This window comes from Tamandua tetradactyla, chromosome 5 (genome assembly GCF_023851605.1).
Source record: "Tamandua tetradactyla isolate mTamTet1 chromosome 5, mTamTet1.pri, whole genome shotgun sequence".
Classification (NCBI taxonomy): Eukaryota; Metazoa; Chordata; class Mammalia; order Pilosa; family Myrmecophagidae; genus Tamandua; species Tamandua tetradactyla.
Window position 1 is genome coordinate 3,667,978 of NC_135331.1, and position 25,476 is coordinate 3,693,453.

The window sequence follows — 25,476 nt, forward strand, 5'->3', positions numbered from 1 at the left end:
GTAGAGGGTTGACTTAGGTCTCAAAGGGGTGCCATTTACTTGATGATATAGCAGGCATTTCTGTGCTTGCAGTGACAGTGTCTCTAAATGCTGCGCGCAGGCCAGCTGGTTTAACCTGCATCCTAGCCTTTTCCAGCGGGCAGCTCAGAACCCTTTTCCAGACTCCCTCACAGTGAGGGTTTCTGGGTGTGATATAGGTTTCTTCCATCAGACGCTCACAGGCAAAGTGGGACTTGGACCTGAGTCTGGCAGGGGTGGGGCTTCATGGGTGCGGATGCACATGGCAGAGGTAGTTTGTGGTTTGGCAGGTGCTCCCTGACTTGACAGGTCTGCTGGAGACAGGGCAGGGAGCTCTGGGATGGCCCCTTTCTGCGATGCAGCGTTGCCAGTTTGTCCTAGAACCTGGACGCTTAGACTGCAGCTGGCCTCCTGTTCTCCCAGTGATCCTGTAAATGCAGACCATCCTGTTCACTGCAGCTAAACCCACAGTCACGGAAACCACAACTGAGAAACCACAAACTTAACAATTCTATTAACAGATGGAAAGGGGGAAGAGACTGTGCTAACTCCAAAAGCCATAAAAAAAAAAAAAAACAACAGCAAAAACTAGGACTTTTGCTGCTGCCCTTGGATCCTAGCCCTTGGAAAAATGGATTGGATCTAAGCATGTTTTCCACCCCAGGCTCATTTTTGCCTTTTTAAAAAATGCTCCATATTCATAAGAAGCGGCCAGTTTTCTAAATCTCATGCAGTTTTTAGACAAATTGAAGATACTATGACAGTGTGAAAATTGACCCTTGGTCGGCATTTTTACCTACTATGAAAATGATTCATACCCCCAATAAAATGTAATCACTTCCAGTTATTAGGACTTCCTGGTGCTAATAATTAGGGTCTCCTCCTTATGTTTTTGGCTGGTTTAATTGAATCAGTATTTTCTTTAACACTTGAGATTTAGGACTTTGTTTTGTCTGCTATCATATAGTCAGGATTGCACCCGTGGGGAGGTTGTACTTTGCTGCTTCACCTCACCTGTAAGCTGTCCTGCTAGAGGGATCTCAAGATGGGCCAACCTGAGCTTCTGAATTGATGGATACCTAATGGTTATGACTTGGTTGGAGCAAGTGTCTAAGCTGTGGGTATTGCCTAGAGACTCTTTTCCAGGATGATTATAGTCTTCTTGGTAATTGAATGCCCCTTGTCAACTTAATGGACTGGAAAGAATTTAAGTGCACCAAAAACTGTGATCAGATGTGCTAATAAACTTGATGAAAATGGCTAAGGCTTGAAAGATGGTAAATTTCAAAGAAAGAGTTGCAAGCCAGCTTCTAGGTTTACGTGTCTTACCAGATAGAAGTGGGAATGTTTGATATTTGAATGGACTGTTGGATGTTTTAGCATTTCTGTTTTGGCATCAGAATAGAAGTTGCTAGTGAGATTAAATGGGCTTTCACAGATTTGGCACCACCACCAGGAGTTTTCCAAGACCAAGGTCATGTTTAAGAGTAAGAATTCTGACCCAGCAATTGTACTCCTGGGCATTATCAAGAAGAAATGGGTACGCATATGTCCACCAAAAGATATTCAGTGGAATGTTCATGGAATGTAGCCCAGAATGGTGAATTGCCCAAATGCCCATCAACAGCATAAAGAACAAAGAAATTATGGTGCATACACACAGTGGAACAATCTCTAGCAAAGAGCATGGGAATGTACAATTGCAGTTGCATGCAGCAGCACAGGTGACGCTCCCATTAGGTGGATAAAACCAGAGACATAAGTGCAAGGGGAGAAATCCACTAACATAAAGTATCCAAGTCGCCCAAGCTAACCTGCACTATTGGAGGCCAATAGGTGGTCACTCTGGGGCAGAGCATTGTGCCTGGATGGACACTTTGGGACACTGCCGATGTCCTTTTACTTGCTCCAGATGCTGCTAGCAGGATGGATTCGCTTCAGGAAACTCTGTCCAGTTCTTCACTTACGATGTGTCTGCTTTCCTCCAGGTAGATTATATTCCAACGAGAAGCTTAAAAATTAAAAAGAAGTGGGTGGCAGCCCTGGAGTCAGATGGCCTCCTTGGGACCAGGGACTGGTTTTCACTGCATGGCAGGACCTAGAGAAGGTCTCTGGACCTGTGTGGTTCCGTTTCCTCATGTGTCAACGGGAATCATGGAAAATCTCCACCTGCAAAGGCAGTGGGCACTCTGGAAGTCTTTGCTAACTTCTGAAAACTAGAAAGGGTGTTACAAACCTAATCACAATTTAAGGCAGTTGGTTGAATCTTTGAAAGGAAAGAAGTGTTTTGGGAAAGGCAGGTAGTCCTATTGGTGTATCATTCATAGCCTCGTCTTCCTCCTTTGCTAGCTTTCCTAGGAAACTTTATCACTTCTTATTCATATAACTATAAGAGTTTGTAGGAGGAAAGACACAAAATAAAATACCACTTGGCCCATATGCTCTCAGTAAAAAAAATTTGGTATAAAAAGACATTACAGGGTGTTTTAGTTTCCTTGGCTGCTCAAGCAATACCACAGACTGGGTTGGGTTAAACAATGGGAGTTTATTCTCCTGTGGTCTCCAATCAAGGTGGCATCAAGGTGTTGCTTTCTTCCCCAAGACTGTGGTGTCCTGGGTCTGGCTGCTGGCGGTCCTTGTCCTTGGCTTGTCATGTGGCCAGGCACAGGGTGGCCTCTCCCTTCTCCCTGGGTTCTGTGGAGCTTCAGCTTCTGGCTTCCTGTGCTTTTTCTCTCCCTGTCAGCATTTCTTTCTGCCTGTGAAGGACTTCAGGAATAGGAGTCAGACCCATCCTGAAGAAGGCGAGCCACGTCTTCACTGGAGTCTCCTCATCAGTGGGCTCCCACCCACAGGAATGGATTAGGTTTAAGGCATGTTTTTTCTGGGACACGTGTAGCTCTAAGCCAGCACCCGGGGCTTCTGAAAGGGTGGCTTTGAATATAACGGGCCTCAGGAACTATCTCGGAGACTTAGCTCTGTCTTCCAGTCCTCTTCTCTTTTCACTGCAGTGACTGACTGATTTCTATCAGAGACGCCTTGCTGGGCTTGAGGGAAGCTTCCTCTTCTTTGGGACGGAAAGAGGATGCATAAAAGTGGCCTCCTTTACATCCTTATCTAATGACCCACTCAAACAGTTCTCAAGCTCTTTAGCACCCGTGTTTTGGGAGAACAAAATTTTAGCCATGTTGACCCCTCTAGTGGCTGCCAGAGATGAAGGATGGGGAGGGAGCATAGGAGGGAGGTGGGTGGGTTATGAGGGACCCCAGGAGGGATCCCCGTGGTGGTGCATCCTTCTGTAGATTCGCTGAGATAGTGGGCTGGGGGATAAATGCATAAAACCAAGTGCACATGCGTGCGCAAGTACTTGTGTCTGCACAGTACTTATAGCATCTTAGAACTGATTTAAAAAAAAAAAAAAGCAAACAGAAGTACTGGGACCAGTCTCCAAGGAGCCACAGCGTTCTTCAGCTCAGGGAACAAGGAGAAGATGGAGGTGCTTTCCTGCAGCTGAGGCAGGAGCAGACTGTCGTGCAGCAGACACAGGTCAAGCTCTCTTCTCCCTGCCTCTGCCTGAAACCTCACCATCAGCTACCTCCCATAATGCATGTTTCTGCGGCATGACTCCTGTGAGACGTCGACCGTGGCAGGATTGGAGCACGGGAGTCCGGGCATGTATTAACAGTGCCACAGGTGTTTCTGGTGCTGTAAGTTTCATGACTAATTTCCAAACCGCTGCAGCATTCATGCTTCTCACTTCTCACCAATGCAGATGGCTCCTTGTAGAAGGAGCCATCTTTATCACCCATTCATTCATTTATTCATTTTCAGGGACAAGTGCTACTGTAGACAAGTGTTTGCTTTTCTTCCTTCTATTCTTATTGAGTATATGTTATTAAGCCCATAATTTATCACCTGTGTGAGTGTGTAATTGACAACAGAGTTGTGGCCACACTCAAGTAGAAATAACTAAATCTGGGAGGACAGGACTAACTAGCATTTCCAAGGCATTAAATCACGTATTAGAACAAAAGCCCTTCTTCAGGATAATCCATTTCCAATGTTTATTGCCCATAATCAGGTTCATTAAATGTAATCCATTGATTGAATTAAAAACATGTTCTCAAGAGACCTGTCTGATTAAGTGCAGCAGCACTCCCAGTTGTTTACCTCCTGACAGCAGCCAAAGGCACATTGTGATCGGAAATACCATTTGGAGATTGTACTTGTCTCCGTCTCTGAAGCTGCTTAAGATATTTATTTCAAAATCTACTCCATCCACCTGCTCCATCCACCTGTACCATCTAGTGTTGACAGAACTTTCTGATGGCATCTTAGTCCCCACTGAAAAAGTACAGCAAGCAGTAATGGTTCTGATGGCTACATTTTAAAATAACTCAGCCCAGCCACAGTTCAATGAGCCTCTATAGCTAGTAAATGGAATTCTGCCAGTGGCTGAATGGAAAATGGGGGTGGCAGTCTTCCATTTAGAGCCAGCCATGAGCTGTGACCAGTTTTCCTTCAGGGCGGACATCCCTGAGAAGAAGCTAGCAAAGCATGGAGAGACCCCATTATTTAATTTTCTGTTTCAGCCTAAGCTCTCCAGCTTTCAGCTACCTTTGAAATGATTCATCTCAGGTTCCCCCAAACCTTTGATTAGCTTCTGAGAAATCTACTCTGAGCTATTGAGAACTTTAAAATTGCCGGCGTTTCTGAACACAGCTTTCAATTAGTTTCAAGAGTGCTGGGTGTCACAACTGTCCCACAGAGCTGCAGAGCTGAAAGCAACGTTGCTTTGATCAACCTTGGAATAACCAGGTAAGGAATGGAAGACAGCTTCATAGACTCGACAACAGTGGACTTAAGATGTGCATGTCTCACCCTTAAAACGTCCTCACATCTTTTAATTAAGTCCCCTTTGAGGCATGGGGCACCTAATTTTACTCCAATCTATGTTGAAGTCTCGCTTTGAGATGATTGCTTTAGTGTGGCCCTAAAAGAGAAGAGCTGTAGTGAGGAAGTGCCAATACCAGGGGTATTTGCAGATTTTTCAGGACACTGTCCGGCAATGAGACTCCGACAAGACTGCCAAATTATATTATGGTGCATGACTTTGTCAGAAGATGGTGACCACAGTGCAAAAATACTGAAGATAATATTTCAGTTAGTTTATATATATCCTACTTCATTCCGCAAATGATATAAAGTGGCATGCCAAAATATAAAACATAGACAAGATTGTTTTAAAAAATTCATTGAGGGAGTTCAAGTGAAAGGACCATATGGATAGGAAATAGAAAAACCAAGTTAGGATTCAGAATGGAAATCCCCATCATGTGGTTTTGCACAGTTGCAGAAGTAGACCAGAGGCTTCTTTCTAAATGCCAGTGGTCCAGGTACCGAGGGACATGATTAAGTAAAAGTATTAGAGCATACGTACAGCCAGACCTAACCTGCTGCTCGGAAGACTCAGCATCTCCGGCTAACAGAACCCTGATGGGAAATCTTTGGTTGACCCTTACGGAAGGGACACTGTGTGACAGATGACACACCATACCCTTTTCAATATCTCAGCAATTAGGGAGAATATTTCATTTTATTGTGCTGTTTCTTTGAATGTTTCTCAGTGTAGACCTAGAGCCGGTGCATTCACTCTTCTCTCAGCCTGAAAGGTTATTTTTCGGGGAATCCTAGAGCTCTGGCCCATTTTTGAATTTTGACTCATTTGAAATCTTCAGCACCCAGAAAAGCCTTCTCTGGCCACCCTCGCTGAAGTCGGTCCCCCACCCTTTCCCCTGGCTACAGTTACTTTCCTCTAGAGCTCTTTGTCTTACATTGGGTGCCTTGGAAACAGGCTCTACTAGAAAGTCTTGGGTGAAGGGATTTTACTGAGGCTTAGGAGAGACACACTGAGGGGTTGGGGCACCAGCCTTCAATTAGGTAGAGGTTTCAGCTAATCTGACAGGAAGCTCTGGAGCTGGGGTGGGGCAGGGCTGATGGCCAAGATCCCAACCTAGGACAGCAGGCCGTGTCCCTGCCTCAGCTGGTCATTGCGCCCAGGATGGGAGGAGATTAGGGGAGGGCAGTGCCCACAACTGGGGTCACTTTCCCATGAGACGAGCAGCTCTGAGCTGTCGGCCGCTTATTCCCAGCAGCAGGGATGCGTTGCATTGAGCTGACGGGAGATTTGGTAGGTGTGCCACAGCTCCCACCTCACCTGCATCATCACTGGGCTTCCTGTTTATTTGTTGGCCCATCGCCTGTGTCTCCTGGGAACACCAGCACCCCAATGACAGGGGCTTTGTTTTGTTCCTGGACTTATCCCTGTGCCTTGAGAAGTGCCTGCTCTGATGGAAGCTCCCTAAATACAGTTTCATTTATTGGATGAATGTACATATTTCAGATGCAACTCTGTGCCGAGGGCCACAGAGTGCTGACAGTGGACCAGGTCTTACACCCACTGTGGGGCCACCTGAACGCATGGACAGGGAGTGGGCCCCAAATACAAATCCTGGATGCATTGCTAGAAGAAAGAGGAATGGGAGCTCAAAAGTATCACATCTCCACAACAGGGGTCATCGTGTGTTTGCTTCTGCATTCTCCTGCCTTGCACAGCTCTTGGCACATTCTTAGCACCCAGTAGATTTTTCTTGTATTTATTAAAGTGCTGCCTTCTCTTGCCTAAAATCTTCCAGCTTCTGACTTCATTACAGTTTTCTCCTTTACATAGTGTTCCTTTAGACACTGTCTAAATAGAATGATATGGCTTTTTAAACCTCATTGTTTGGCCTCTTCTGAATTCTCTGAACTTTGGCTCCAGCCAAAACCTCTATCTAGCCCATCTCCCAGGTGGGCTTGAAATCCACATTGAGAAAGCCGTGAACTTGTCTGCTGGGAAGTGCTGCTGATCCAGGCCACTGTCCAGCCCCTAGGTATCAATAGGTGTCAGGTGAGCAGGCGGTAACCAGGGAAACGTGAGCCTGCGCGTACTTCAGAAGGTTTTGTGTGTTCTCTTGAATAGTTAAGCTCTTTTTTTTCCTGTAATAACCAGAGTTCTGCCATCCACATTTATCTCTGGACCAGTAACATCACAGTCTCATCACAGACTCCAACCCCAACTAAACATAGCTGTTTCCACCCCAAATGTGGAAACCTGAATTCTGGATGCTTATAGAATCACGTGGAAACTTTAAAAATAATGCTTGCCCAGGGTTGACTCCAGAATCACCTAAAAATCAGAATTTCTGGGGATCAGGCTCAGATATCAGTTTGTAAAGCTCCCCAAGTAACTCTTATGCAGAACAAGCCAAGCGCCAGTTTAAATCGACTGTTCCATGTTTTGATCACCTGGAAGCCTTTAAAATCCACTGGCCAGGCAGGATCCCAGACCAGCTGAGTCAGAATCTCTGGAGGTGGCCCAAGGCGTGGCTTTTAAAGTTAGTCATTAGAAGTGGCACCTTCTACAGACTTGCCCTCCAAATGTGATAGGATTAACTACTTGCAAATACTGTGTTTTACTCGTAGTTCACAAATGGTGGTCCTCAGCTTTGAACTTACGTTTGCATCGTGGAAGGAGTTTTTAAAATCTCCAGGGCCTGGTCCGGACCCCAGATCACTTAAATCAGAATCTGTGGGGGTTGGGACCCAGCGTCGGTATTGTTGAATTACGCAGATGACTCCCGACGTGTAGTGCTGTCAACCGCTATTCTGAAATGACACAGCTTTTAGGTCAACAGTTAGACACAACCACAGATGTTAAGCCCGAATCATAATATCTTATGACTGGACTATTTGAAAATTGCTCTTTGTTTACCGGCTGCCATAATGAATCATTTATTGAATTATTATAAGGCTGAGCATAATATAACTGATGTGGCCTCATTGTCGCCTTTGCATAAAGTGGCAAATCACTTATTAGATTTGTTGTGGCCGAAATGGCATGCGGTAAGGGAGGCTACTCCACAGTCCAAGCCGCCTTGGTGTTAGTTGGGCCTGCAGTTCCTGGTGCTTTGAAAGTCCTTCTGGTCTGGCCCCAGGGGCACAGATGCCCCCAAGAGACTGGTCCAGCCTCGCCTCGGGGCTGTTGGCATGAGCTCTGCCTGGGGTCTGTTTCAGCAGAACACTCTGCCAGCTTCTCCACTCCTGCCCCTGGTGCTGTCTGCATCAGAGCTGTCGCGCAGGCCTGGGACACAGGGGTGTCCTTCTTGTGAGCCTGTGGGCAGGTCCAGTGCTGGTCTGCCACAGGCCTGTTGGCAGCCCCTGACGGTGCCTATGCCCGCCCTGGGGCCAGCTTTCTCAAAGCCGCACCAAGAACCTGTGCCGCGGATGGGCCCCCCACCCGTCCCCTGCAGTGTCCGCTCCCCTCTCAACCCTTCTCATCACCCTGAATTCCTCACCCCAGCCTGAGGGATCTCTGAGTCACTGCTGGAGTATGGGGACAGCTCATCCTTACAATTCTTCCAAATTTTTATCCATATGCTGAGTTCTTTATATGTCCCCAGGGGCCTGGACTCAAAGTTTAAAACCCAGGAAGTGACTCCCTTTTTTTTTTTTTTTTTTGGTGGTGGGGGGGCAAGGGGCGAGGGGGAGCCTTCCCAGGAGCACTAAGCCCTGGACAGCGTCTGCGTGAACAGGGTAAAAGGAAAAAGGAAGAAAGGGAAACGACCGTGAACTAATCCCGCACCACAGTCCTGAGGCTGTCTGGGTTTGCAGAGTCTTTGCTTCCTGGTATAGTGTACATGCAGCCCAGACGCCCCCCAGAGAGAGGCATCACCTGGTAAGGTTACGGGCGGGTGTTTGAAACCTGACATAAAATAAAGTGCAGTGAATTCCATTTCCTTCGCATGAAACCCATAATAAACATACCCAGTTGGTTTTAAGAGACAGACAAACTTCTTGATCAAATTTTCCTCGTAATCACACATCACATCCAAAAGCAAGAAGGCAACATTGGCATAAAATTTATTTTTAGTTATATTTAAATCTCAAGACTTAACTGGATGTATTGACACTTATTCTAAGAAATTAATTGACATTCTATTAACCTCAACCAGCAAATTAATTCTTCAACCTCAGACCTTGAGCCCTTGAAGGCTGAAACACAATTATGTATTGATCATAGGATGTGGTGAAGCTTTTTCACTTGGAAGTTCAACAGCTAAGCCTTAAGAAACAGAATCATCTCATTCATAGGAAGAATCAACTAGATACATATTTGAATTATTTTTTATCACAAAAAATAAAGCATCTGAGCCTCTCAGCTTTCATTTGTCATGTCAGATGGGAGTTGAGAAAACCATTAAGTCGCTCTATCAATCATCTTTGCTATCAATTAGTAATCCTGTTTGCATTTTCAAATGAATGTAGAACCTTTCTTCTGCTCCAGCAATTCAAGTGTGTGTTTAACAAGATCATACCTAGAGAAAGAAAAACAGGCTTTGCCGATCATTCATCCCAGTATTGAGCTGATGGGGTTAGATTTTATGTGCTCAGAATTTCACATTCAATTTAGCTGTCAAGGGTAAACATTTGGGCATACAACCTCACTTTCCTGGTGAAGACAGTTCAGTTTCCCTCACATAAGACCTAAACTTCTACCAAGACTAGGCCTGCAAAACCCTCACCAAGTGACTAAAACTCTCATTCAAATAAATCTGCCTTTGACTTGACTGTCAGTGCATCCTTTTGAGGTAGAGTCTTGATAGAGGAATCCCTCTTGATGTGTTTTCTCTAAAACAAATAATAAAGATGGTAAGGAAGGGGTATCAGTAGAAACACTGAGTTGCCAGATGTAGCAGAGGAAACATCTTTGATTAAAAGTTGAGCGCAAAGTCAAAGGGGGAAATGCTGTGTTACGTACAGTTGTCGATTCAAGTTGGAAGGTTGAAGGAGTTGGCATGTGGCACTGGCAAAGCAAAGACACACCTTCTTCCACTCCCAAAAGTAGAGAGAGTTTCAGGAGCTAATTGTGTCTGCTTACCTTCTTTGCCAAATCCAACTTATTCTGATTTTGTGTTTTCTGCCCAAGTGGCATCTAGAGCTCTATCACAGGTGCTGAGCAGAAAGAGTTTATGGCATCCCAGATAGATGCCTGCTCATGCAGATGAGATGTCATCTCAGTCTGTGGACCTGGCAAGAATGCCGATGTGCCTGTGGCATACAAATTGGGTTGTTGTATTTTTTCAGAGAAGACTCCCAACCAAAAGAAATATATAAAAATAAACTCTCTCTCTCCATCTCCAAGTGAGTGTGTTTATGAAGATGTCATGATGTGCAGATGGAAGAGTTACTTATTTGTTTCCAATATTTGTCCATAGCAGAGGCTCCAGCTCACGCATGGGAAACACTTTAAAATTGGAGAACAGGGGAACCCGAGGAGAACTTCAAAGACGTTTCATTTTTAAATGGAATTTTGTCCTTCTGTCCTGTTACTAAATGAAGACCCCTTGTGGGTTCCGATTATTCACCCCTACCTCTCTGGTCCTATCTCTCTTTGTTAAAATGTTGGACGCCCCTCTCTAACCAAGGTTAATAAGTATCCTACAAAAGATCATTTAAAGTGAACCTGTGTAAAATAGGTGTTAAAAGCTCATAATAAAAGTGGGGCAAAGTAAAGTTTGACTAGAAACTTATCTTTATAAAATTAAGCTAAAAAACTGAGAAGGTAAGATTATTTCATCTTTTTTTAATATCAATAATGTTTTATTTAACCCAATATTTCAAAAATAACATTTAACCATTTAAAAATAACATTTAACATCATCCTAAAATCATTATAGAAATATAGAGATATTTTACTTTTTTCCCCCACACTAAGTCTTTGAAATCCAGGATGGATCCTGCGTTTGGAGCTCATCTCAGTTTGGACTAGCTGCATTTCAGGCACTCAGTGGTAGAAACTGTAGTGGACAACACAGATCTATATTCCTTGAAATTGCAATTGCTGGGACAAAGGGATTGTACTTTTTTTTTTTTAAGGCTTTAGAATATACTGTCAAGCTGGCCCTTAGAAGAGCTGTGACAATTAAATTCTCATCTGTGAAAATGGTTTTCTCTATTCTTGCCACTATAGAATATCATGGATCTCTCATTTTTCCTAAACTGTGGGTGGGAAATAAAGGCGACCATTTCTTGCTAACTTTGTTTGATATTTGTGTAATATCTACTGACTTAGCACTGAAATATATGCTATGGTTTGTCTGTTTATTAGAGAATGAATTCTGTGTGGGAAGACTTCTAGTCCCTGTTGAGCTACCACTTAATTTTTCCAGCCTGTTTATTAAGGCATTTACATTATGAAAAGCGTGAAGTTGATTCACAGGGAAAATGCTTTTCCAAAGTGACCGAATGGTGGAGCCAGGAGGAGTGTGTCAGATTCTTAGTCATTGATGCTACTTCCCCTGAATAAATGAGCCTTAGATGGGTCATGGAGCTAGAAGCTGAGAACAGCTTAAAAATTACCAAAGCCAATCTCCTTGTCTTTGGCACCTAAACAGTTTTTAATACTGATAAATTAGATAAAGAAGTAACCTTAACATATGTAGTAGCTAGTAGTTCAATGGCAGGATCCTCTATCCGCTATATTCTTGTTGAAACTGAGCCATATCACTGTATGTTGGAACTTTTTTTCTTTACCTTTTTTTTTAATTGTATAGTGTAATATATATACAAAGCAAAGAAATAAAAAATCAAGTTCTCAAAGTACTCTTCAAAAAGTGGTTACAGGATAGGTCCCAGAGTTTGTCATGGGCTACCATACAATCCTCTCCTATTTTTCCTTCTAGCTGCTCCAGAATATGGGAGGCTAGAGGGCTTAAATACTTTCCTTTCATCACGATCAACTTTTTTCCTTCTTTTTTTGTGAACAGTAATATATAGAGAGAAAAGCTATAAATTTCAAAGCACAGCACGACAATTAGTTGTAGAACATATTACAGAGTTTGACATGGGTTACAATTTCACAATTTCAGGTTTTTACTGACAGTTGCTCTAAAATACTGGAGACTAAAAGAGATATCAATTTAATGAGTCAGCATTTATATTCATTTGTTAAGTCCTATCTTCTATGTATAATTCCACCATCACCTTTGATCTTTCCAATCCTCTCTTTGGGGTTGTTTGGGCTATGGCGATTCTAATTCTTCATTTTGGAAGAAGTCCATCACTAATATGAGGTAGGGAGATGGAACTATCTGCTGTTCTGGAGAGGCTGGGCTAGGTTTCAGGTCTTATCTGCACCAGGGACCCATCTGGAGGTTGTAGGTTTCTGGAAATTTTACTCTAGTGCCTGGAACCCTTGTGGAATCTTATAAATTGCCCTTGGAGTTCTTTAGGATTGGCTGGGATGGTCCTGGTTGGGGGTTGGCAGGTTATGACAGGTAGCAAGGTCTACCTGAAGTTTATGTAAAAGCAACCTCCAGAGTAGCCTCTCGACTCTGTTTGAACTCTCTCTGCCACTGATACTTTATTAATTACACTTCTTTTCCACCTTTTGGTCAGGATGGAATTGTTGATTCCACGGTGCTAGGTCTGGATTCATCCCTGGGAGTCCTCTCCCATGTCGCCAGGGAGACTTTCACCCCCTGGATACCATGTCCCACGTAGGATGGAGGGCAGTGATTTCACTTGCAGAGTTGGCCTTAGAGAGACTGAGCCCACATCTGAGCAACAACAGAGGTCCTCCAGAAGTAACTCTTAGGCATGCCTATAGGTAGTCTAAGCTTCTCTGCTACCTACATAAGCTTCACAAGAGTAAGCCTCATGATCGAGGGCATGCCTATTGATTTGGATGTCCCTAAAGTTTGACACAGTATCAGAGGATTCCCTGATGGTAAGGTTTAATAGTTCCATAGTCTTTCTTGCCTCCCTCAGGGTGCTTTGCCAATACTTTTTGATTATCTGGTTAATATACCCTAGGATGTTTCCAGGCATTACAATAATCAATATAGGATTAAAGGACCTCTTCCTCATTCTGGGCTCCCTGTGTTTTCAGTTGTTCAAATGAGCTATACATACAGGTTGAATTAGATTATGCACTATAGAAAATTTCAGTTCCAGACCAAATAAACCTTTCTTCCATTGGTGTCAAAGAGTATGCATGGTTCTAAAATATAGACACCATCTTCCTTACCCCTGTGTTCTGAATTACTTTAACCCCAACCTGTTCGGCTTCATTCTTATCTCTAAGTATCAGGTTATGTATATAAAACAGCTTCTCAAAATCCAGAAATAATAATCACCACTCCAGACATAATACGTCTGCTCTAAAACCTTACAACTAGGCCCCTGCTTTCTTATAAGCATTTTCTAAAGGTGACCATACCATTCTTATTTTTTTGTTTCTGGCTTATTTTGTCTCACCAAATGTCCCACATGTTCATTCACATTGTTGCATGCCTCATGACATTGTTCCTTTTTGTAGCAGCACAACCTTTGTTCACAAGTATACACAATGTTCACCAATCTACTTCTCCATCAGTGCATCCTTCAGCTACCTGTATTCATTGCACATCATGTAGAAGGCCCAAAGTCCACAGTCCATCAACATTCTCATTTTTAGATAATTTCATTGTTCACAAGAGACAGAAAACCAATAAATACACCTTCACCAAATAGGAAATCTAAACTTCCTCTTAACTCTTGTTCCTCACCCAATTATTTACCTCTGCCGTAGCTGTGGTAGTGCTGATGGTTTCCTTTTGAACATAGCTCCTAGCATGCAATAGCAGTTTTCCCCTGTACCCTGGACTTAAACACTCTTTGTACAAGAAGCATATCTTTGAAGTAATTCTTATAAGAACTCACTCATATTTATAGTGTGAGTCAGTGTGATACATAGGTCTGTATAACCCCTTTCAATCTTGTTCCTCTTCAGTATGGTAATATTACCTCTAGATCAATAGAAAATCACCTTTGTTCCTATCTATTCCCTTACATTGGAGTTCAACCTCATTAGCTAACAGTTCACCCATCTCTAGCTTCTATGTATCTCTAAGTCCTCTATATTCTGTATTATAAGCCTCTGAGTATACCTTTATGATATTCTTTTCCCACTTTCTCCTTGTGTTCTTTAAATTACCCTTAGTGGTACTCTTCAATTCTGTGCCCTCCTCCAGACCTCTCTCTTTTTTTTTTACAACTGGCAGAACTCCTTTTAGTATTTCTTGTAGGGCCGGCCTCTTGTTGACAAATTCTTACAGGACTTCTTTGTCTGTGAAAACTTTAATCCCTCCTTCAGTTTTGAAGGACCATTTGGCTGGGTACAGAATTCTTAGCTGGAAGTCTTTCTCTTTCAGGGTCCTGAATATATCATACCACTGCCTTCTTGCTTCCAGGGTGCTAGTTGAGTAGACTGAACTCAGTCTTATTTGGTTTTCCTTGTATGTAGTAGATTGTTTTTCTCTTGCCGCTTTCAGGATGTCTGCTTCTCTTCAACATTTGACAGACTGATTAGTATGTGCCTTGGGGAAGGCCTATTTGGATTTATTCTGTTTGGACTTCGTTGGGCTTCTTTGACTTGTATATTTATGTCCTTTGCGAAGACTGGGAAGTTTTCCCCCATTATTTCCTCAGCTACTCTTCCTAGCCCTTTACTCCTCTCTTCTCCTTCTGGGACAGCAATGATTCTTTTATTTGTGCGCTTTGTTTTGTCTATCATTTCCCTGAGTTCCCATTCAATTTTTTCTGTCCTTCTGGCCATTTGCTATTTTGAGTCTTCAGAGTCAATTATCCTGCCCTCTCTATCACGTATTCTTTCTTCTGTCTCTTTAAATCTGGTGTTGTGTGCCTCTGGAATGTTTGTTATTTGGTCAACAGCATCTTTAATCTCTGTGATATCTGTTATTTTTCTGTTCTTTCAAATTCCTCTTTGTGCTCTTCTGCTGTCTTCTTGATCTCCTTTTTGTCATTTGCTGCCCCATTTATTTTCTTTAATAGAGTTGTATGCACATCTTTGATTAGTTGTTCCAACATCTGTGTCTCCTCTGGTGTTTTAAATTGGTCATTAGGCTCTGCATTGTGATATGCTTGGTGATCTTCTGCTGTCTTCGTGGCATGGAAATATCTTGATTGATTTACTTTGGGAGTTGATTTCTTTCAGTAGTCTAAGGCCTTGTGTTTGCAGGATGGTTGTACAGCAGGGAGCGGGCACGGGGTGGAGCACTCAGTGCGGTGATTTGTTTCAGGTCAGGTATGGGCACAGGTTGCAGACGTTACACTGATGCTAGTGAACGTGGGTGCCCAGTGACCAGGGAGAATGTAGCTGTGTGGTGCACCGGCCTGGGTGGTGTAACCTTGGTGTGCACTGGTCTAAGGCATGGGGCCCTTTGTGCACATGCGTAGAGCTGTGGCAGGAGGTCAGCATTATGCCTTTGTGGGTTGGGGGCAACTGTGACCCGGCTGTGCAGGTCGGCACTTTCTCAGAACTGGGAAGTAAGGCTGAGGGCTGTGTGCATGCGAGGGTCTAGGAGTGCTGTAAAGTGCAGTTCCCAGAGCTGATTGGGGGCCTGTGTGTGTGGTGGATGCACTGAGCTCAGGGAGGAGGGGTGGGGCTGTGCGGCACGAGGGGCAGGGGCAGAGGTACCTTAGGTATGGAGGTTACTGCTTGTACCCTTTATGTTAAGGGAACAAGAAGGGGGAGTATTGCTTAGGAGGGGTGCAGGAGAGGTGGGCTGGGCTGTACTTGGGGTGGGAGTAGGGATCAGGTTCGTGCACTAGGGGCTGGTGGGGTGGGGATGCCTGGAGCACGGGACATGGGAACGGGTGATGGGGTTCGGGTGCATAGGATATGGGTTGAGTCGCCGGTCATGGGGCTGCCCTGGTAAGGGTAGCGCGCCCAAGGAACATGGCTTGGCCTACTTCCTAGTCCCGCGTTCCTTTCTGTGCACTCCCCAGGCCCCAGCCCTCCCCCACTCAGTTCCTCAGCCTTTGCAAATAGGGCTGCCGCATGTGGTACAGAAGACTCTCCCAGGTCAGCCGCCCCAGTCACCCTCCTGTCCCTTCTCTAACTTTTCCGTGGAGCAGGGCCAATCTCAAGCTACTCTAGTTGGCCGTCTACCTATTGCATCTTAAATAAAACTTGTAATTAGAACTGCAGAATTATTCTTAGATAAAGGCTGAAACCAGTTTTGATTGGGTGGGAATGGTAATCTTTCAGGGAAAAAACTTTCACTTTTGATCAATTTTGGAAAAGTAATCTGGCTCTTCATCAGATTTTCTCACAGGTTTATCTTGTGCCTTTTTAGTCATAGCATGTTTTTGAAGTGCCTGACTTGTCATTATCCTCATTGATATCCTCTTTTTCATCCATTAAGATATTTAACTTTGCTATAGCCTCATTTATCAATAGTGTGTGAATCAAGAAATTTAAGTAGCTCTCGCCAACATTCTATCTATGATTTTATGAAATCTGGCATCTTTGAAAAGATTTGAAATATCCCATTCAAAGTGAATTCTATAGTATGTTCATGTTGTTGTGCTATGTACACAAATAATGATCAGCCGTGGCTTTCATGATGGACATTTGTGATGCAAATGCTAAGTGCAGAGAGATGGTTGAGTGGAGTCTACCGTTGAGTCATATTCAGATAACAAGCAACCCGTACATGTATTCAAATATCCATGTTGCTTCCAATTTTTTCCATTTACCCTTTCTTGTTGTAGGGGAAGCTGGTCTATAGGCTTTAGCAGCTATGTGGTTACCTTCCTTGTGTGAATGCATCTGTCATGTGTCTGTCCCCTTTTATACCTGCATTGGGCAGGTGGACAGTGGAGGTAGTTTGGTAAGAAGATGTGGCTCTATCAACAGAAGCTTAAAAAAAAAAAAAAGGAAATATATATATGCCATGAGCTTTAGTTCTGCAAATTCCCCACTGCCCACACAAACTCAAGTGTGTCGTCTTCTATGGCTTTATACCTTTGAAATTCCTTACCTGGTCTTCACACATTCTCTCTCATCCTCCTCTTATCCATTCCCAACATTGCAATCACATGAACCTTTCCAAGCCCTTAATTCCTTGCTTCAAGCTCTTCATCGAGCTGTGGAGGATTCTAGGCCTGCTCTAGCAGGGGAAGGGCCTGGCAGCCCCCAGGGTGCCCCAGCACAGGGCACTGGGGTTGTGTTTCAAGATGAAACCTTTACGATTCAGGGTCTGACTGCCTCACCACATCTTTCCAAACCAGGACCACGATACTGGATTGAAAAGTGCCCCCCAAATTCATGCCTGTCCAGAACTTCAGAGTATGACTTTATTTGGAAATAGTGTCTTTGAAGATGTCGTTGGTTAAGATGGATAATACTGGGTTAGGGTGGGCCCTAGCCCAATGACTGGTGTCCTTAGAAGAAAACGCAGACCTGCCGAGTGGATACTGCCATGTGAGCCTGCAGACAGAGATAGAAGGGATCCACATCCAAGGAAGGTGAGAACAAAGGATGGACTAAGCCTACTTAAAATTAGTTCTAAGAGTCACCTCCAGAGAACCTTTTTTGTTGCTCAGATGTGGCCTCTCTCTCTCAGGCAACACAAAAAGCAAACTCACTGCCCTTCCCCTCTCTACGTGGGACATGACTCCCAGGGGCTGTGGACCTTCCTGGCAACCTGGGACAGAAATCCTAAAATGAGCTGGGATTCAGCAACAAGGGATTGAGAAAACCTTCTCAACCAAAAGGGGGAAGAGAGAAATAAGACAAAATAAAGTGTCAGTGGCTGAGAGATTTCAAACAGAATCAAGAGATTATCCTGGAGGTTATTCTTATGCACTATATAACTATCCCCTTTTTGTTTAAGGTATATTAGAGAGGCTGGAGGGAAGTGCCTGAAACTGTAGAGCCGTGTTCCCATAGACTTGTTCCTTGAAGATGATTGTATAATGATATAACTTTCGCAATGTGACTGTGTGATTGTGAAAACCCCGTGTCTGATGCTCCTTTTCTCTATGGTATGGACAGTTCAGTAGAAAATATGGATTAAAAATGAACAAATAATAGGGGCAACAAATGTTAAAATTTAAAAATATATATTGGTTAGATGGAAATACTACTGCTCAGTAAGAGGGAGGGGTAAGCAGTATGGTATGTTTGAGTTTTTTCTTTTTTCTTTTTATTTCTTTTTTCTGGAGTGATACAGATGTTCTAAAAAAAGATCTTGGTGATGAATAAACAACTATGTGATGATATCGTGAGCCATTGTTTGTGCACCATGTATGGAATGTTTGTACGTTAAGAATGTATGTGCTGTGCCAAGATGGTGGCTTAGCGAGGTGTGGGATTTAGTTCATCCTCCAGAATAGCTACTAAATAGCCAGGAACAGGACAGAACAACTGGTGGGGCCACGTCAGTCACTGGACACACAGCGTACCCCAGTCTGGACCAGCTGGACCAGCTGTGAACCCACAGGTTGCTTCCCAGAGGGCAAAGGAAAGAGACTTTGCCGGCAGCAGGGGCTGAGTGCAAGTAAGCTCCAATTTTGGAATTAATTCACAAATTCTGACTACTAAAAATAGGCCCCCAGCTCAGCTGAACCTTGTCAAAGTGGAGATTGCTGATTTTTACCCCGGTGCTGAGGGGACAGGGCTGACAGAAAAAGTTAAAAAAGAAACAGAGGTTTTTTTGGATCAGATAACACATAATACTCGAAAGGGTCTGGGACCTGAAGGAAAAAAGGGGGCACATAACGATCTGAACGTACAAAAAGCAACATACCAACTTATGCTCTTGATTGGTAAACCCGAGGAACGGGGGTCCTGCTCTGAGAAAGATTGTTCTCTTTTATTTTTGTGGCTGTGTTTCTATGGCTTGACTACCTTTGGATACAGCAGCAGGGCTTCTCAGGCTGCAACTGACCCAGGCATAGGCAGAAACAAGTTTTGTTTGAGAGCTTGTCTGGAGCCTGTGCATTCCCTAGGAGGTGGGGCCCAGCTCAGGTAGATTCCCTCCCTCAAGAAGTTCAGACCCCAGGGTCAAGAAAACTGAAGCAATTAAAGCCAGCCTACAACCTCTCCTATGTCTTGACCACACCCCCAGGAGGAGAGTCTGCTGAAGTTAAAGGTATGCTAGGGGAACCCACAGGTAGACAAGCGCCACATACTGTTCATGACGGGAAATATGCAGAGCCCAGAGATTTCATAGGAAAGCCTTTCAACCTGCTGGGTCTCACCCTCGGTGAAAACTGATACAAATGATCCTTTCCTCCTGAGAGAAGGCCAGTTTGGTCTGGGAAAATCTGGCTGGGGTCTATAATGCCTAAGTAGACCCTCCTAAGGGTGGGGCTGGGGGAAGGCAGCGTACAAGCAGGGCAAAAAACAAAAAAACAAGAACTGAAAAATTCTGCTCTGTTAGACAAAACCTAAGCTAGAGGTCCAGAAAAAGCTGAACTGAATGTCAAAGAACAGATAGACAACAAAGTCATCCAGCAAGAAACTCCTAGGTAAAAGAAGTGAAAACAATCTCCAGAATAAACTAATTAAGGTAATTAAATGCCTAGATGCCAGCAAAAAATAACGACTCACACTAGGAAAATTGAAGATATGGCCGAGAAAAGGGAACAAACCAGCAACTCAAATGAGATACAGGAGTTGAAACAATTAATTCAGAATGTTCCAATAGACATGGAAAACCTCATCAAAAATCAAATCAACGAATTGAGGGAAGATATAAAGAAGGCAAGGAATGAACAAAAAGAAGAAATCGAGAGTCTGAAAAAACAAACCACAGAACTTATGGGAATGAAAGACAGTAGAAGAGATGAAAAAAACAATGGAAACCTACAATATCAGATTTCAAGAGGCAGAAGATAGGATTAGTGAACTGGAGGACAGAACATCTGAAATCCAACAACCAAAAGAAAATATAAGGAAAAGAATGGAAAAATATGAGCAGGGACTCGGGGAATTGAATGACAACACAAAGCACACAAATATACATGTTGTGGGTGTCCCAGAAGGAGAAGAGAAAGGAAAAGGAAGAGAAAAACTAATGGAGGAAATTATCGCTGAGAATTTCCCATCTCTTATGAAAGACTTAAAATTACAGATCCAAGGAGTGCAGTGTACCCCAAACAGAATAGATCCAAATAGACATACTCCAAGACACTTACTAATCAGAATGTCAGATGTCAAAGAGAAAGAGAGAATCGTGAAAACAGAAAAGAAAAGCAATCCATGACATACAAGGGAAGCCCAATAAGACTATGTGAGATTTCTCAGCAGAAACCATGGAAGCGAGAAGACAGTGGGATGATATCTTTAAATTACTAAAAGAGAAAAACTGCCAACCAAGAATTCTTTATCTAGCAAAATTGTCCTTCAAAAATGAGGGAGAAATTAAAATATTTTCAGACAAAAAAATCTCTGAGGGAATTTGTGATCAGGAGACCGGCTCTGCAAGAAATACTAAAGGGAGCACTAGAGGCAGATACAAAATACAGGAAGAGAGAGGTGTGGAGAAGAGTGTAGAAATGAAGACTATCAGTAAAGGTAAAAAGAAGAAAAATTAGATATGACATATAAAATCCAAAAGGCAAAATGGTAGAAGAAAGTACTATCTGTACAGTAATAACACTAAATGTTAATGGATTAAACTCCTCAATCAAAAGACATAGACTGGCAGAATGGATTAAAAAACACGACCCATCTCTATGCTGTCTACAGGAGACACATCTTAGACCCAAGGCTAAATATAGATTGAAAGTGAAAGGTTGGGAAAAGATATTTCATGCAAATAACAATCAGAAAAGTAGCTACACTAATATCTAACAAATTAGACTTCAAATGTAAAACGGTTAAAAGAGACAAAAAAGGACACTATGTATTAATAAAAGGAGCAATTCAATGAAAAGACATAACAATCATAAATATTTATGCACCAATCCAAAATGCTCCAAAATACATGAGGAAAACAGTGAAAAGAGAAATAGACACATCTACCATAGTAGTTGGAGATTTCAATTCCCCACTCTCATCAATGGACAGAACATCTAGACAGAGGATCAATAAAGAAACAGATAATTTGAATAATACAATAAATGAACTAGACATAACAGACATTTATAGAACATTACACCGCACAACAGCAGGATGCACCTTTTCCTCAAGTGCTCATGGATCATTCTCAAGGATAGACCATATGCTGGGTTGCAAAGCAAGTCTCAATAAATTTTAAAAGATTGAAATCATACAAAACACTTTCTCAAATCATAAAGGAATAATGTTGGAAATCAATAATAGGCAGAGGGCCAGAAAATCTACAAATATATGGAGGCTCAACAATATACTCTTAAACAATCAGTGGGTCGAGGAAGAAATTACAACAAAAATCAGTAAATATCTCATGGCAAATGAAAATACAACATATCAAAATTTATAGGATGCAGCAAAGGCAGTTCTAAGAGGGAAATTTATTGCCCTAAATGCCTATATCAAAAAAGAAGAAAGACCAAAACTCGAGGAATTAACTGTCCACTTGGAAGAACCAGAGAAAGAATAGCAAACTAACCCCAAAGCAAGCAAAAGGGAAGAAATAATGAAGATTAGAGCAGAAATAAATAAAATTGAGACCATGAAAACAATCGAGACAATCAACAAAACCAGAAGTTGGTTCTATGAGAAAATCAATAAGATTGATGGACCCTTAGTGAGGTTGACAAAAAGAAGAAGAGGGAGGATGCAAATAAATAAAATCAGAAATGGAAGAGGAGACATAACCACTGACCCCACAGTAATAAAGGAATTAATGAGCAGATACTATGAACAACTTTATGCTAATAAACTCAACCATGTAGATGAAATGGACAGCTTTCCAGAAAGGCATGAACAACCATCATTGACTTGAGAAGAAATAGATGACCTCAACAAACCAATCACAAGTAAAGAACTTGAATCACTCATTAAGAAGCTCCCCTAAAAGAAAAGTCCAGGACCAAATGGCTTCACATGTGCATTTTACCAGAAAGAATTAGTACCAATCCTGCTCAAACTCTTCAAAAAACTTAAAAAGAAGGGAAAGCCACCAAACTTATTCTACGAGCCAACATCACCCTCATACCAAAGCCAAGGAAAGATAGTAAAAAAAAAAGAAAACTACAGACCCATCTCTCTAATGAATATAGATGCAGAAATCCTCAACAAAATTCTAGCTAATTGAATCTAGCAGCACATTAAAAGAATTATACACCATGACCAAGTAGGATTTATCCCAGGTATGCAAGAATGGTTCAACATAAAAAAATCAATTAATGTAATACACCATATCAACAATTCAAAGTAGGAAAACCACATGATCATCTCAATTGATGCAGAAAAGGCATTTCACAAAAGTCAACATCCTTTCCTGTTGAAAACACTTCAAAGGATTGGAATAGAAGAGAACTTCCTCAACATGAGAAAGGGAATATATGAAAAACCCACAGCTAACATCATCCTCAATGGGGAAAAACTGAACACTTTGCCCCTAAGACAAGGATGTCCACTATCACCACTGTTGTTCAACATTGTGTTGGAAGTTCTAGCCAGAGCAGTTAAACATGGAAAAGAAATACAAGGCATCAGAATTGGAAAGGGAGAAATAAAACTCTCACTCTTTGCAGATGATATGATACTGTATGTTGAAAACCCCAAAAAATCCACAACAAAACTACTAGAGCTAATAAATGAGTACAGCAAAGTAGCAGGTTACAAGATCAGCTCTCAAAAATCTGTAGTGTTTCTATACACTAGTAATGAACAATCTGAGGGCAAAATCAAGAAAAAAATTCCGTTTACAATTGCAACCAAAAGAATAAAATATTTGGAAATAAATTTAACTAAAGAGACAAAAGACCTATGCAAAGAAAACTACAAGAAATTGTTAAAAGAAATTACAGAAGACCTAAATAGATGGAAGGGCATACCGTGTTCATGGATTGGAAGACTAAATGTAGTTAAGATGTCAGTTCTACCTAAATTGATTTGCAGATTCAATACAATACCAATTAAAATCCCCAAAACCTACTTTTCAGAAATAGAAAAGCCAATAACCAAATTTATCTGAAAGAGCAGGGTGCTCTGGATAGCTGAAAGTATCCTGAGAAAGAAAAATGAAGTCAGAGGTCTCACACTACCTGACTTTGAGGCATATTATGAAGCTACAGTGGTCACAACAGCATGGTACTGGCATAAGGATAGATACACTGGCTAATGGAATTGAATAGAGTGTTCATCTATAGACCCTCTCTTCTATGGACAATTGGCCTTTGATGAGGCAGTCCAACCAGAAGGCATTTGGAGTCATGGATTGTGCCCCTCCTCACCATTCCGAAGCACCCACGTCCATGTTCCACCCCCCACCTCCATCCCCCTTGACCTATGCCCTTGGGCCTCAGTGATGCTCAGTGATGAAGGGGAGGATGTGCAGTAGAAGGAAGGCCAGGAACCCACTGGGTCTGAGACCCCACTGTCTCTATGAGGACGCCCTAAGACAGTTAAGGGACCCTGAGGCTGTCGGGTGTGAAGCAGGTCTGGGCTTCTTTTGGAGATTGTTGGGTGCTTCTGGCTGCCGTCAGGGTCAGTAGAGGGCCGGTCCCAGGATGATGTGTCCAGCAGTTGGCGGGAGAGGCATCACCATGACGTATTTGATGTCCTAATGTTACAGAGACATTTGTGTGGACTGGTGACTCATCGCTGAGAATATGGTATTATTTTTTCTTGTTTTGGTCCATTGCCATAATTTATAGTTTGTCTTGACCTATTGTTCCTATTTCAATTAAGGTCATTTGGTACTTTGATTTTCCTGTACAAACAAGACTGGCCTATTAATTCTTCTCCCAATAGTGACTTTTATTTCAAGTTGCCACACGTTCTTCTGCTCTTTGATTTTCCCGTTCTCACACAGAATCACCTGGGATCGACTTTTAAGCCCAAATTCATTCATTATCATGAGGAGTAGACATTTCACTACATTGTAACATCTTCTAGCAAAGACATTCCCAAGCATTTACATATGCAAATAAATATTACTTGTAAAGGTTTAATAATTTGCACTCCTCTTAGGATAAAGATCAGGGCTTGGATGGCATATTTCTTCTGTAAAGGGGGAGTTGTAAAATATTTTAAGTTTTATGGGCATATACTTTGTATGTTACATATTCTTTTTTTTAAAACAACCTTTAACAGTGTAAAAGCATTTTTAGCTTAAGAGCCATGCGAAAGCGAGCCATGGGTGAGATTTGGCCTACCAGCAATGATTGGCTGACTGATGATAAAGGTAAATGCTCAAATGCACCTGCAAGCACTCACGTGATCTCCTCTCCACCCCCCCTTGGCTGTACTTCATGTCACATCCCTGTGTGTTCTGGGAGGTCCAGCCCCACTCATTTCCCCTCCCTGGCCTCAGACACAGGCTCTCCTGGAGCCAAATACCTCGGCTTCTCACCTGTTCTCAAGGTGCCAATTTGTATTGTTTACCTGATTGTTTATTTCGTGTCCGTCTCCTTCACCAGACTGTGTGCTCAGGAAAAGCAGGGCTCTTCAGGGTGTACCTTCTGGCGAATTCCATGGCATAAAAACTCGCTCCATGGCTGATTTTGAGCTGCCAGTGTGAGCGCAGTGAGTGGACCTGGGAAGAGGTGTGCGGAATCAGCTCTTGGCAGCCCGTGCCCCATCACCACTGGACCTTAGCCTTTTCTCAGCTGCTCACTGTACCCCATCACCTTCGCAAGGTGCCCATAAGTAATGCCAATTCCAGAAATACTGTTTGAAGGAAGGAAGGAAGTAGTGGGATGGAGAGCCATGACGCCTCAGAACTAAAGGAAGAAATGCAGTATTCTTTGGTTGAAGCTGCAGTTTTCCGTTTTTCTTTTCCGCACATTCTTATGCTCTTTCATTTTCCTGTTCTTACACAGAATCACCTGGGATCGACTTTTAAGCGCAAATGCCTCTGGTTACCAGACCTCAGTATTATAAGGTAGAAATAGAACACATGAAAAGACAAATCATGATGACAAAAATTTCATTACAAAGTACATATATTAAGGGAATCGTGCATATTTTACTTTGCAATGAAAGATTTTTATGCTGGAAATGCTAATGAAAAAGTTACAAAACAGATAGCTGTAATGTAAAACTTTAATACTGGGATAATGTCTAAGGAGAAACAATTTGTTCGAGTAATATCCTTATTTTAATTTTGATAATGAGAAATGACGGAAGAAAGGGAGAGAGGGAGACAAGGGTGCCTCCATTTGGGAGAAATCTGGTAGCACCTGTGTCTCATGCAAATTTCCAGAATGCCACTGCAGACGAATGCTGGCTGGACAGGAGGATTCTCCTAAAGCAGAGCTAGTGGTGCTGGGCCCTGCAAGAACGGCCCCTTCTTCCCTTCAGCCTTCATCATTTCCTTTCTACGACCGAAATCTTTCACATAGCCTTTCTTCATTGCCTTTGGTACCCTCATTATTTAAAAAATGCCTTCAGTTTCCCTGGAAGCAGATCTG

General features: G+C 42.6%; 1 protein-coding gene across 1 annotated transcript in view; it reads left to right on the top strand.

Moving 5' to 3' along the window:
* Positions 1-25,476, top strand: part of TMEM132D (transmembrane protein 132D) — a 722,321-nt gene that overhangs the window by 453,205 nt on the left and 243,640 nt on the right. Inside the window, exon 7 of the mRNA XM_077159548.1 lies at positions 10,866-10,906. Coding sequence (XP_077015663.1) covers positions 10,866-10,906 — 41 coding nt within the window. The remainder of the gene's footprint in view (positions 1-10,865; positions 10,907-25,476) is intronic.